This window comes from Theobroma cacao, chromosome 3 (genome assembly GCF_000208745.1).
Source record: "Theobroma cacao cultivar B97-61/B2 chromosome 3, Criollo_cocoa_genome_V2, whole genome shotgun sequence".
Classification (NCBI taxonomy): Eukaryota; Viridiplantae; Streptophyta; class Magnoliopsida; order Malvales; family Malvaceae; genus Theobroma; species Theobroma cacao.
Genome location: NC_030852.1, coordinates 27,635,083 through 27,648,411, shown reverse-complemented (window position 1 = coordinate 27,648,411; position 13,329 = coordinate 27,635,083). Strand labels below are relative to the sequence as shown.

Genomic DNA, 13,329 nt, shown 5'->3' with positions numbered 1-13,329 from the left:
TAATACTATAAAGATATTTTCCTTACAATTTCTTTTACTGTAATTTTATAATTATTCAATTATAATAAAAATCATAAAACTAACATACCGATAAATAAATATGTCTAAAATAAGTTATGACAGTTTTTTCTGTAATTACAAAAAGAGTTAAAAATTAAAGTTCCCGCCTCGCCTCCTACGCACCAAAGGCGGAGAATGGAGCACGCGCCCTTTAGCAATAGAGGCAGTAAGTCAAGTTGTCCACTTTTCAGTTTTAGATTCTTTCTTAGACCAACTGTTTGACTCTTTCTGTTTTGTTCCCTTCACCTCCTCTCCACAAAATTCTCTCAAACATTTTTCCGCCACAACAATCTCCCCATGTTTCTTTTGAACCAATCCATGCCAAACCCTACCCCTCCTCCACTCCTAACCCTACCATCACTCTCTCTCTCTCTCTCTCTCTCCCCTTTTCCTCCTTTTCTTTCAATATCTCTGCTGACTTTCATGGACAGCATCGCCCTCACTCATCACTTCCGCTCATGGCTCTCCTTGCTTTCCCCCGCTCTCTCCCTCTCCCTTTCCCGCCTTTTTACTTCTTCTCTCCTCGCCCAACCCCGCGCCCTTCCTTCATTTGCTCGCTCTCTGCTGGAGCCGGACGGACCAAGAGCGGCTCCGCCATTCTCTGGTTCAAACACGATCTCCGCCTCGACGATCACCCCGCACTCGTCGCTGCTGCTGAAACGCACCGTTCTCTGCTCCCTCTCTACGTCTTCGATCACCGCATTCTCTCTCGTCAGTCCTTCCTTCACTCTTCAACTTTTAGCTGTTTTTAACTTCCTCGTAAATGTCGATTTTTTTCGAATTTTTTTAAATTCGAAATTATTTTGTCATTCAGGTTATTCTGATGAAATGCTGGAACTAGTTCTCTTCGCTTTGGAAGATTTGAGAAATTCTTTGAAGGAACAAGGCTCTAATTTGATGATTCGATTTGGGAGTGCTGAAAATGTCATTACAGAGCTTGTAAAAGAGGTTATTTTCTATGTCATATTTTTTCAATAGGAGACCGAAAAAAAAATTCTAGCCTTTTTTTGCTCATTTTTGGTTAAAATTTTCGCTGCGAATTGGAACAGGTGAAAGCTACGGATGTGTTCGTTGAAGAGGAGGTAGAGTATGAAATGCGCCAGATTATTGGAGTTGTCAAGGATACATTGGAAACGTCGTCGTCTTTAGATGGGAATCCGGACATTGTCATGTGGAGGACTCCATTCTATGATGTTAAGGTGGTCATGTTTTCTTATTCTGTTGTTTGAATTTTTCTTACAGAACGAGTTTTTTCTTTTGCTTTTTCTTTTTTTTGTGCTGTTCCTAACGTTTTCATTGTATACTATACTGTGCTGTGTAGAATCTGAAGGACTTGCCTGCATCATATAATGACTTTAAAAAACTGAAGTTACTACCAACCTCGCCTCTTCCTCCAGTAACATTACCTAATGTAGAAACCAAATTGGATTGGGGTAAGTTTCTGGTGGTAATGGGAAAATGCTATTTATGCTTAAAAGATTTTTTGTTTATATTGTGATTACTCCCATGGAGCCTCATAAGTTATAACTGAAATATGAATCAGGTCCTCTGCCTACGTTTAGTGATCTTAAGGAATTTATCAAAGAGAAACCAGGCAAAGGGAGTTGGAGTTTGATGAAGGAGATGCCAGCTGAAGCCATATTGAAGGAGAAATTATCAAAACCATCAGGAACCAACAGAAATAGTTTGAGTGTGCAAAGCATTGAACGAAGAAGACTAGATAAATCTGTTTTTGTTACTCGAAAAGGTGATGTTGTGGCAGGTGGGACAAACTCTTTGTTGAATGCATCGGCTGCATACTTGAGATATTTGGAGGGAACAGCTCGAGATGACTGGCAAGAGTATGTGGGGAATTTATACCACCTAATTCATTTAACTTGTGCTTAAAATATTTGTGAGGATGTTCAGGTTTGATTGTGTTGGTTTTGGCCATTTGGGTTATTGCAAAATGAATTTGTCTTAACACCTTTGCTTTCCAAGTACACACTGTCAGTTTGTATTTTATCAGTATGACAAGGGAAGAATGTTATTTGAAGAATGATGCAGACAAGGTCATATTACCTATATGTTTTAATTAACTAAATGTTGTTTGAATTGATTTTGTTGTAGGGTACATGAAAGGCTACGCAATGCTGAAAGTAGGGACGGAGCCTCTTTTACTTCGCTTTTTGGCCCTGCTCTTTGTCTTGGCATCATATCTAGAAGGAGAGTGCATTATGAAGCTATCACTTATGAGAGAGAACGAAATGCTGGATTTCTATCTCCATTTGGATATTCTGCAGCCACTGTTGCTGCAGCAGCTGATGCTGTATGCTGCATGGAGGTAATTGCTACTTGACGTCAGTATTTGTACAAATAGAAATGCTTAGTTGGTGATTCTTCTGAATGATTTTGTTTTTTGTATGATGTTCATTGAGGGAATTTTTCTCCTTAGGTTTTGATAGACATTTTTTAGTGCAAGGCCTTCTAAATCATTACAGTTGATTTTGGTGGCAGTGGTTTTGGCTTTTGGCTCTAAAAAGTCAACTAAGTAATGAAGGACTATATTCTGTACGGATTTGGAGATGGCATGGCCATCTGATTCAGGTTTGCTATTGACAACTGATTCATACATTTGATTTAAGCAGTGTAGTTTATTTTGTGATTATAACTTCTGTTGGGATAAGAGATTTTATGCATTCTTGATATACTTAAGTACTTTACTGTGTGTAGGTTATAGATTTCTGTTACTTATCATTAAGAACCAACCTATTTTCCAGTATACAGTGGTTGGCAATGAAGGTCCTGCAATTTTTCTTGTACATGGTTTTGGTGCTTTTCTTGAGCACTACCGTGACAATATAAATGGCATGGCTGAAAGTGGAAACCGTGTCTGGGCCATCACGATGTTAGGATTTGGCAAATCAGAAAAGCCCAATGTCATGTATACTGAACTGCTGTGGGCTGAACTGCTAAGAGATTTTATCATAGAAGTTGTGGGTGAGCCAGTGCACATAGTAGGGAACTCAATTGGTGGTATGTTATCACATTGTACCTTTCTTAAACTGCCCACTACAATCTCTTCCTCTCTAGCAGAAAGTAGCTTACCTGTTTGACTCCACAATTTGTTATTTCTTTTCATTAGTGATTTGCTTATTCAGTTATATTTCCAGGTTTTTTTGTTGCTATTGTTGCTAGTCTTTGGCCTACTTTGGTCAAGTCTATCATCCTTATCAACAGTGCTGGCGATGTTATTCCTGGATTTTCTTCTCAGCGGTTTTCTAATGTAAGTCCATCCAAATATTACACAAGTTTTCTGATCTTAATTTGTAGCTAACCAGTTTTTATGAATTATGACATTTGTGCTTTTTGTCTCTTGAAGCTACCTATTTTGTCAGTATTGCTGAGAAATAGTGCTCATCTACCTTCAACTTGATTATTATTTGGCAATTTTTGTTTGTCTCTCATGTTTATTCCTATGCTTACCTTGTTCAGTGAAAACTGAAAAAGGGTGTTAGAACCCATGTTTGGATTGACTCTTTCAGTTTTGAGAAATAGCCTAGTATCAAGCAATAGTCTAACTAACATCTCCAGCATTTGATATTCGATTAACTGTTATAGGAAAGGGGAACCTCAGGTGCTGCAAGGCTGGGTGCTCAACTTCTTTTATTCTATTTGAAGTTGAATATCAGGAACATAGTTAAAAATTTCTACCCCACTGTAAGGGTTTTTCCATTGCTGCTTGCTACTTTCTTATTTGCTTTTCTGTTTGCATGTTGCCTGACTTAGTTGAGTGGCCTTTGACCTTTTTGCAGAAAACTAAGCGAGCTGATGATTGGCTTATTAATGAAATGCTGAGAGCAGTATCCTCTTTGTTATTTGAAATGTATGAGCACGCACGCACACACATACACACAAACTTGTGCGCACACTCCAGAAACCACAAAATGTTGTTTAGTGGAACTATGATCAAATATCTTTGCCCCCTAAAAAAGACAGATCTTTAACATACCTAAGTCCTATGATCCTGGTGTGCTAGTGGTCCTGGAAAGTATTTTCAGCCTTGACCTCTCAATCCCTTTGAACTTCCTCTTGCAAGGATATGAGGAAAAGGTTCTAATTGTGCAGGTAAATTCCTTCTATACAGCAAAGAAGTTATTATTCTCTCTCTATGGCTTGTGGTCTGGTTGTGTATTAGATTTGGTTGCTTATGAGCATTTCAATTCTTGTTAGGGAATGAAAGACCCACTCTCAGACTCCAAGGCGAAACTAGCCATGCTTAAAGAGCATTGTGCCGGGCTTGTAATAAGGGAATTGGATGCTGGTAATAAGCTCTTTTTGTCCCCCCAAAATACTGTTGCCCACTCTCCCCTCCCCCATTCCCCCAAATTGTTAAGTCTTCCCTTTTGATTGTTCGCCATTTTTTTGACATTTCAGGTCATTGCCCCCATGATGAGCAGCCAGAAAAAGTGAATTCCATCATCTGTGAATGGATAGTAGGCGTTGAAAGAAAACTAACCGCAGAGAGTCATTTGTAGCACTCCACGTTTCTTCCGAAGCCTGGCCTAGGTCGTTAAATCTGGTTTGGGTTTATTGTCAGGCCTCGTTTAAATCTTATAAATGCCTTATTAAAATCGAATGTCTCCATAGGCTAACATCTTAACAATATTTCAATTCCAAATCGACCTTAATACATAATCTTTGAAGGTAATTGATTATTGTAGAACCTTCTTTGTCCTTGTAAAGACTTTAATTGGGATGTCTCATACATGGCAATGAAATAAATAGCAGTAGACATACCATTCATCTATAACTAATTGCCATCACAAATTGTTTGCAGCGTTAAATAAAGAAAATCTACCCATAATTACGTTAAAACATTTCTTAAGTGAAAAATACAATAAAGTCCTTCAACCTACTTCCCAAATAAATCAAGGAATGTGTATCTAAAGCTACAACAATCACTTACGGGCACAGCTGCAGAATCAAACAGCTAAACGCCTTGCAGCCTTATCATACTCAACCTCGTCAACCATGGCAAATTGTCATTCCGCAATTTCCTCACGTTTTGCTGCAAGCTTTTAATCCTTTCCAAGTTTTCTCATGTCAATAAAGCCGCTCAAATGAAAAGATCTTTCACTGTAATCATGCCACGTGTTCTTTTACCGCTATACTCACCATTCTCCCTTGTATTTGTTATTTTTATTCTCTTCCTCCGTACATTTTGGTTTGATACTTAATATCCAGTCAGTTACAAAAACAAGCCCGCTTTCCTTCTGTCCAAGAGCTTCACTTCTTCCAAATAACTTGAGATGTCAGGAACTATCCCTCCATTACGGTATCTTATAATCCCATCCCCTACTAGATCAGTCAACAAATCGGTTGGTTCTTTGGCTCCTCCATGCTGCAAAAGTTTTGCTCTGAGCGCAGTGCCCGTTGCCAGTGATAGAGGATCCTCTTCGCATAGCTTCTTCCATATGGTTGCAGCAAAACACTTGGCATACAAGTAGCTGTAGTAACCTACCAAATTAAGCAAAAATTCATCAAACGAAACGTGGTGCACACATTCCACTCCCACATCACAAGAAGCACACAGAAATTATAACTTAACAGCTGAGGAACATACCAAGCTTAGAAAAAGCAGCTAGGAAACCTATGTCAATTTGTAAGAAGTTCTATTACATTTTCATTCATAATAGTAATAATAATCAAAGCAAGTAGTACACAGATTAGATGTATAATGTATATTATGTTGCTAAAGTTACAAACTATGACAAATTAGATAATATTTAGTTAAGCAAATGTAACCAGCAATCCGTCAACTAGCAACTGATCAAAGCCTAATTGCATTTTCAGGATATCAAGTGTTTTCACTTATCTCCAACACAGTTGGACAAAACATTAGAAAATTATTTGCATCATCCAGAGAGTAATAAATATCTTGAGCTTGAGTCATAGATGAGGTATGTCCGTCATTGAACAGCTTTTCAACATGAATATTCTAACATTTTCAAGGAACAAGATCAGATTGGTCCATGTTTATGTCACTCCAAATCACTGGTGTACAAATAATATTATCTTTTCTTAATATTAAAAATTACCAAGTTAATATGAAAATGATCCTTTCAAAAGAACCACCTGCATTGTGCCGTTTAGCCAAGGCAGATGATATAAAATCAATATTTATTAATCATAGTTAGTGACATAATGATAGTCATGACCTTGTAGCATTGTTTATGTTATGCCCTCTGAACCTTAAATCTGAGCAGTAGATCATGCATGTTTATAATGTATTTAAGGAGCAAGTTTAGATTGGTCCATGTTTAAATTGTTCTAGATCACTAGTCCATACTACTATGATTAGTCCATATTTATAATGTACTGAAGGAGCAGTATGAATATTCTCTTGATATTGACCGCTACCAAGTTACTTATTAATTAATAAGATCCATTAAGTAAATGATTTTGAAATACACATATTGTGCCCTTTAGACTAGGGATATGATATAAAGTAATTATAACTTTCTTCATTGATTTGTATGAATTATGCAGTGATGGTCACGACCTTGTACATTGTTTATTACGGCTGAAATATTTTAACCTCAAATTTCACTTTAAACACACAGCTCTAAACATAAGGAAAAAGGAAATGCAAAACGTACTACTTCATTACACCTCTATGAAAACACAAATTATGGTGCAACAGTCTTATCTGAGATTTATAAAAAAAGTTGCTGTCTTCAGCACCTTGAGCTAGTGTTAGAACATGCCATCAGCTCATTTTTATGATTTCATTGACAAAGGAAGATAAAATTATACTTAAAAAACTTATGCATTAAAAAAATTTATGATTATAAACATTACCAGCACCATAGGTGATAAAGTGACTGAACCGGATTTGCAAATGTGTAGCATCCACATGCTTCCCACTGCAGTGTTGTCTTTTCAAATGTGCAACAATAGAACTTGTAATGCTTGGCACAGGTAACTGTTCCCCGAAGAGTGTTTGGTCAACCAAAGCAAAAAATATCTAATGAATGCCAAACCGGAAAACACAAAGCTTGGTCAATTTTTTATCCATACATCAAATGTGCTTTAAAACATTATATGCTGATATGTTCAGAGGACTAGATAAACCTGACGTTGCAATTCAGTTGCAGCAAACATGTCTCTTGCTCTGTTAAGTGACTTTACCAACTTCTCAGGTATCACTTCTCCAGTTGAATAATGTCTAGCAAATTTCCTCAGGACTCGGTAATCTCGAGCATAGTACCTAGAAGCATTATGAAAATAACAGTCAGGTGGTGATAAGGCACTGGACATGTGTTAAAAACATTAACATGCACCATACACATGCACAAATACCGTCTCTCCCCCTCTCCAAAAATCAGGTTGGTAATAATAAGCACAAGACATCTCAAAACTTAAAATGGACCATATACATACATTCAACTTATGTCAAAATGGACCACACATACATCTCTCCTGTGGGAAAAGGAACACATACATTTTAACAGTATTCATGCACATTAGCTTTATTTCAACTTAGACATTCTCAAACTAGCTTAGTTTTGTTGGGTATGTAAGAAAGGACAAAGAGATTACTGCAGAAACTGCAGCATTCCACTCACTCAAATAGATGCGAAGGTGTCTCGGCAAAGTCGAGAGCCACCCTAGTGCCTGAGAAATGTTGATAATCCTACATGAATAACCAAAAAGATTACAACGAAAACAATAAGGACTTATAGTTAGCTTTCTTGGTGATAAAGTCTCAACAAATTACCGTTCTTGAGAGCAATGCATGAAGAGCATGTCCGAATTCATGAAATAGAGTTTCTAGTTCTGAATGATTAAGCCGCACGGTTGATGAATGATGAGACTTTGAAAAATTAAAAACAAGGGCCATAACCTGCATAAACACCAAGAAATTAATGATTAAATCACAAGAAGTTTCAGGATAAATGAATAAGGGCAGCACTAGAATTTTATTTAAGATACAGCTCAATTGCAAAGATTTGTTTAGATGGAAATATAACAAAGTTCTAGAAAGAGAAAAAAGAGCATGCAAACAAAGTTGACCAATGCTTATAACTCTATTTACATACAGGGAGTTGATATTCAGTGTCAGAAATTTTTCGTCCCCCTTTAATTGCAAAAGTGGCACAACCTGGATATTTGCCTTTCCTTGAGTACAAATCGAGGTACAGATACCCTAAGTCACCCTGAAGAAAATGCATAATACCACATTATAATGCTGTAATATATATGAAACAACAAGAAAAGTCAGCAGAAAAATATTCCAACATTTATAAACTTGTAATGAAAGCATCTGTGACTCTATGTTCAGCACCTTATTGTTAAAAAAAAGATGAATAAAGTAGGTGGTCTCCAAATGGGCAAAATTCAGAATTAGAAAGAAAGCAGATAAACATCAGGTCCCTCCATACAACAAATGCAAGTCCATTGCAGTGTCAGAAGTTAGCAGAAATGCAACTACTGAACGAATGTATTCAAGGCAAACATCATTATAGAAAACCAAAAGTTAAGAATTACTGCTATCAGGAAATTCAAAATATTAAACAGTTGAGGCAAGAAAAGCTGTGGAAAAAAAGAACTAAATATCTTTAAAAGGATTATCCTTATGGAGGCGAAATATTATGAGCTCAGAATAGATGCTGACTGTCTTGTCAGTATCCTTCACAATCTGAAGATACTTTTCCAAACTAATCTGCACAGTTCCACCATCCATGCACATACCTCTTCAGGATGATGAAGGCACATTTTAAGCACATCAGGGTGCCATGATTCACCAGGTGCCATGGGCACACTGTCAAAGTTTGCACCAAATAGTGACTCCACTAGCAGTTTCAAGCCCTCAATACACTGTGGCAGAGAGAAATATGATGCCACAACCTGAAACAATATTGGGACCAAAAAGTCTTAAGAGAAACTAGAATATTAAAAAGAAAAAACTGGAACTCATGATCATAAGTTCAACACAACTTTGCTACTTATAAATTGTAAGCAAAACAGATAGAAGTTTATAACCTACAGACGAGTTCAATCTGTAGGCAGACGACCTCATCATTGCTGTGTAGTATGCCTCATCCCATGGTTCTAGATCTACACATCTTTGACCACATATATCTCCCTTCAAATTTCTAATTGTCTTAAACTCCTGCAGGGAAAATGACAAATCAGAAGAGTATGGAAACAGCAACAAAATCTACAGCCACCTATGTGGTCAACATCTTCAACACCTCACAAGTACTTATAAGAAACCTGTTATACCGTGTCAGCACTTGGTTTGACAATGTTGCTCATCTCAAGCAAAAAGGAGACCACCACTTCTGGCGATGAAGTCATGTTTAGTTTCATTACAAATTCAGCATAGGATTTACATCCCATTATCTGCATTATTCGAAAGGAGAAAATTAGTGGCTCATAAATCATAAGAATTCATTAAACACTTTCAACTACTGCATGAATCAGAAAACTTATTCTAAACTGTGAAAATAATATAAAAGCATTCTACTCACAACCAACTTCCTATTTGAACCATACCGATCATCTCAAGATATTCAAAGGAATTAAGATTATAGCAGGTTATATATTTCTAGCCATACAGCTGTGACCATTTAAAACCGAGCCCAGGCATATATCCTTCTCATCAAGAACTAAATTTCTACTTTGATCAATTACAATTATGATGTTAAAAGACTATCCCAAATTTCCACGACGAGCTTAATTAATTGCTTGATAATAGAAAGATTGGAATTTCAAGATGATATTGAGTTACTGAACAGAAGCCAGGCCAATGATGTTGGCTGCTACGATAAGAATATATGATCCTGGAACATGAACATTGACCAGACCATAGAAGTAGATCCTGAACTTGCTGGTCAAACACATTATCTTCCATCTGAGTTGCAAATATTATCTTCCTAAAACTAGCAAATTTTTCTCATTGACTTCATCCAACATAGAAAAACTAAACAAGTTTGAGATGCAATGTGAGGAAGACTTCTTCAATTTTTAAAGTTAAGAAAAGCTATCAACTTAGATGTTTTTAGTAATACATCCAACGTTTGGGCCGCATTACATTGTCATGAAGTGATTTTTGCATCACACTATAATGAAATAAAATTTCATTGCTGCTTTTTGCTAAAGTCCGTACGTGATTATAAATTACCTGAGCAAGCTCATGTCTGGAAGCTATAAGTTTATCAAGAACTTCATGGTTTGCGTGTGGGACAGAGTTACCTTTCAAATATGCCAGTTTCCTAACCTGAAAAAGTAAGTGAGGGGGCGGACTTGGTTAGACCAGACTAAAATTGGCAAATAATTATAATAAAATGATGCCCCATTTAAAATGCAGATTCTCCACCACTCTCAAAAAGGGAAACTCAGTGTCGACTAAGTAAACTTATTAGAGAGAGCATATAATATCATAACTGAATAATGTTATTTGCCAAAATCTAGCACCTGAAACACTGATTTCGCCACCTGTGCAAGCCCCAACTTTATTTAAATGTAGAAAAGTGTTATTGATTTCTTCAATCCAAAAGATGAAAGCTACCTGATCATCTGCTGTCCATTGCAAAACAGAAGATAGAGTATGCGGCTCTGTTATGATCCGGAAGCCCTTTTCTTGTTCATCATCTAATGAGCCTAATGCCTCCTTTGACACTCCAGATTTCAGACGATAGATAGGCTTAAGGAGATGTTGTATGGGTCTTGGGATACGTGATGCGGGAAATATATCCACATGACCTGGGTCAATAATAATATTTTCACCATACCTGGGAGCATGCAATAGCATACAAAATATAAATCAAAATCCAGTAGCCACCTGCACAAACAATATTATCATAATGCTACTGAGATGTAGACAGAACGCCAGAAAAAGGGTAATGTGCTTACTCCCTGCATAGCTGAAGAGCATGTAGATTTAGTTGATTCACTCGATCTAATTTTCCTGAAATAGGAAGTGGATGTTTACACTTTAGTTCCTGAAGGCAAAAAATTATGCTGTGATAAAACTGATTGTCAGTATCAAATGAATATTTACCAGAAGGGAGATGAATGCCACCCTTCTCAAAGTCAATACGGAAGTAGTGGGCAGCTCTACAAGCTTCCTCAGTAAGCAAATGACCATCTTGCTCTGCTTTTTTCACCGCATTATAAAGAGTATGATTTGTATTGAGAAACTGTAATGACAACAATAAAAATAGCTCATAAATTCTCAATGCACATGCAATGCAAAATTGATGCAAAATATGCTACTATAACCTGACTATTCTACATCAAAGTTTTCTTGTACAATGTAGTTTTCCCCCAAAGATATTATTGCCCATAAACTGTCATGGAAAAATGTCTATCATTGTCTTAACAAATCACAAACATAAGGGAATTAGAACGTCTATGGTTAACATCATTGGTCACCTCACATGTAGATATTCATTAATTCTCATGGACGCTTTGGTAGCCTCCTCCACATATTCTCTGAAACAACAAAATTTACAATGTATATATTTAAAAGTAAAACAAAACAATAAACATCGCATTTCGAAATCAACATAAATTTAACTATATCATTCAAGTTTATAAATAAATAACCTGGCTGGATGAGTTTGTCTGCAGAATTCGGCGGAATCAACAACAGAACAGACCTACAAAATCAAACTTAGTGAAGTTATTTCTTAAAAATGATATTAACAAAGGAAACAATTATGAATATGGTTAAAAACCTACAGTGTCCGAAATCTCATCCATGGCACGAATTATTTCAGCCGAAGATGGCATACCAGATATATAATCTACCAGCTCCCCTGACCTAACAACAGAAAGGCATGAATTAATTAGAAGTTAAAGGAAAACCTAAAATTATAAAATAACTGATTGTTCAGATTGGCTACTAATAATTTGTAGCTCACAGAAGTGTTGAAGCTCCAAGCAGCCAAAGCAATGACAACATTTTGAAAAAGAAAATCAAAAACTTTGAGGTTATTGAAGAAACTCTTTTACCTTTCAATGGCCTCATCCACGAAGCGTTGGAAACCTTTAGGGGACTTCAAGTGATCGAAACCGTAAAGACCAGTCGGGGATCCGTTTTGTCGATCAACGGCGCGGGTTCTGAAGTGGCGGTGGTTAATGAACGGTTTGGATAGACATTGGAGATGGATATTGAGGTCGCGCCTCCGGATAAGGTTCCACATTTCTTTGCCTGAGCTTGCGGCGCTGCGCAGTTTTGTTTCTGCTGCTGTCAAAAGCTTTCAAACGGGATTTTCTTTGCAGGAAAGCTAGTGTTGAAAATGGATCAGGATGCGTGAGGATGATCGGGTCATCGGATGCAGCCTACAAAAGAAAAGTAAATGAATATGGACTTAGGACTCGAGAAATATTCTACCTATCTTAAATGACAATGGTTAAAGAGGTCCACGGTCCAATTGTTGAGCTTGGACAATGATTTTTAATGTCGAACTTAACCAAACCCAGCCCAATGTTAAATTAATTAACTAAATAATATTTTATACATTTAATTTTAAAAAAATATTGGATAATATTTAAATATAAATATAATCTTTTTAGTAATTAAATTTAGGTCCATGGACAGGTCTAAACTTAATTGTCAAAATTTTCTAATGATACAAATATTAATAAGTACAGAATAATTTTTATAAACTAATACTCAATAAATTAATAATTTTAATTAAATAATATTTTTGATCAATATCGACTTAGGAACAATGTGGTAAATTAATAATTCGCTAAATTTATAATATAATAGATTTTAAAAAAAATACATAAGTTCTACACATGATATATAAATTAATAATCTCATTATACATCAAAATTATATATATATATATATAATAGTATAAATAATAACATNATGAATCAATTAGGATGCTTTTGTAAAATATGATTCTAATGTTACTTATATCCTCTTAAAATTGATATCTCCTTAAACCTTATCTCTACCTTTTCTTAATGCATTAAAAAGTTATGGTATAATCTCATATTGTATGAGAAAATTATGTAATGTAATTTTCACTTTAAGTGTATATTTGTGTGAGACAAACTCTAATAAAGAATTATTATTTTCAATTTCATCTTTTTTATCATTTTTCATGACGTTTTCAACAATTTGCTTGTCACCCAACAACTCTACAATTGTATCTTTTCAACAATTCACCCGTCACTCAATAACCCTACAGTTGCCTCATTTTCTTCTTAATAATTTGTTTGTCACTCAATAACTCTACAGTCGTCTCATTTTCTCATTAA

General features: G+C 36.0%; 2 protein-coding genes across 3 annotated transcripts; one reads left to right on the top strand and one right to left on the bottom strand.

The window, feature by feature from the left end:
- Positions 430 to 4,838, top strand: LOC18605386. Its single transcript, XM_007038366.2, has 14 exons — positions 430 to 771; positions 875 to 1,008; positions 1,110 to 1,259; positions 1,382 to 1,493; positions 1,604 to 1,901; positions 2,170 to 2,383; positions 2,557 to 2,646; positions 2,820 to 3,075; positions 3,213 to 3,325; positions 3,661 to 3,759; positions 3,855 to 3,902; positions 4,057 to 4,167; positions 4,273 to 4,363; positions 4,477 to 4,838. The coding sequence occupies exons 1-14, from the start codon at positions 519 to 521 to the stop codon at positions 4,575 to 4,577; spliced, it is 2,070 nt and encodes a 689-aa protein (XP_007038428.2). The 5' UTR covers positions 430 to 518; the 3' UTR covers positions 4,578 to 4,838.
- On the bottom strand, positions 4,882 to 12,413 carry LOC18605385 (probable mitochondrial intermediate peptidase, mitochondrial). Of its 2 annotated transcripts, none has more exons than XM_018117418.1 (17): positions 12,067 to 12,413; positions 11,794 to 11,875; positions 11,659 to 11,711; positions 11,490 to 11,544; positions 11,111 to 11,249; positions 10,963 to 11,017; positions 10,619 to 10,841; positions 10,232 to 10,327; positions 9,331 to 9,450; positions 9,092 to 9,217; positions 8,797 to 8,952; positions 8,145 to 8,261; positions 7,823 to 7,948; positions 7,671 to 7,738; positions 7,177 to 7,312; positions 6,904 to 7,069; positions 4,882 to 5,559 (listed from the first exon to the last, which is right to left on the bottom strand). In XM_018117418.1, exons 1-17 carry the CDS (start codon positions 12,255 to 12,257, stop codon positions 5,291 to 5,293), a joined length of 2,178 nt encoding a protein of 725 aa, XP_017972907.1. In that variant the 5' UTR covers positions 12,258 to 12,413; the 3' UTR covers positions 4,882 to 5,290. The 2 variants fall into 2 exon arrangements, with proteins under 2 accessions (XP_017972907.1, XP_017972908.1); XM_018117419.1 differs by having other exon boundaries at positions 6,904 to 7,027.

Bases quoted from the DNA above. Each gene is read 5' to 3' on its own strand.
- LOC18605386 (XM_007038366.2), top strand. From the start codon at position 519: ATGGCTCTCCTTGCTTTCCCCCGCTCTCTCCCTCTCCCTTTCCCGCCT. The intron at 1,494-1,603 runs GTAAGTTTCTGG...AATATGAATCAG, and splicing joins AGAAACCAAATTGGATTGGG to GTCCTCTGCCTACGTTTAGT. The intron at 2,647-2,819 runs GTTTGCTATTGA...CCTATTTTCCAG, and splicing joins GGCATGGCCATCTGATTCAG to TATACAGTGGTTGGCAATGA.
- LOC18605385 (XM_018117418.1), bottom strand. From the start codon at position 12,257: ATGTGGAACCTTATCCGGAGGCGCGACCTCAATATCCATCTCCAATGT. The intron at 11,250-11,489 runs GTGAGGTGACCA...TTGTCATTACAG, and splicing joins GAATTAATGAATATCTACAT to TTTCTCAATACAAATCATAC. The intron at 5,560-6,903 runs GTAATGTTTATA...TTAATTTGGTAG, and splicing joins CTTTATCACCTATGGTGCTG to GTTACTACAGCTACTTGTAT.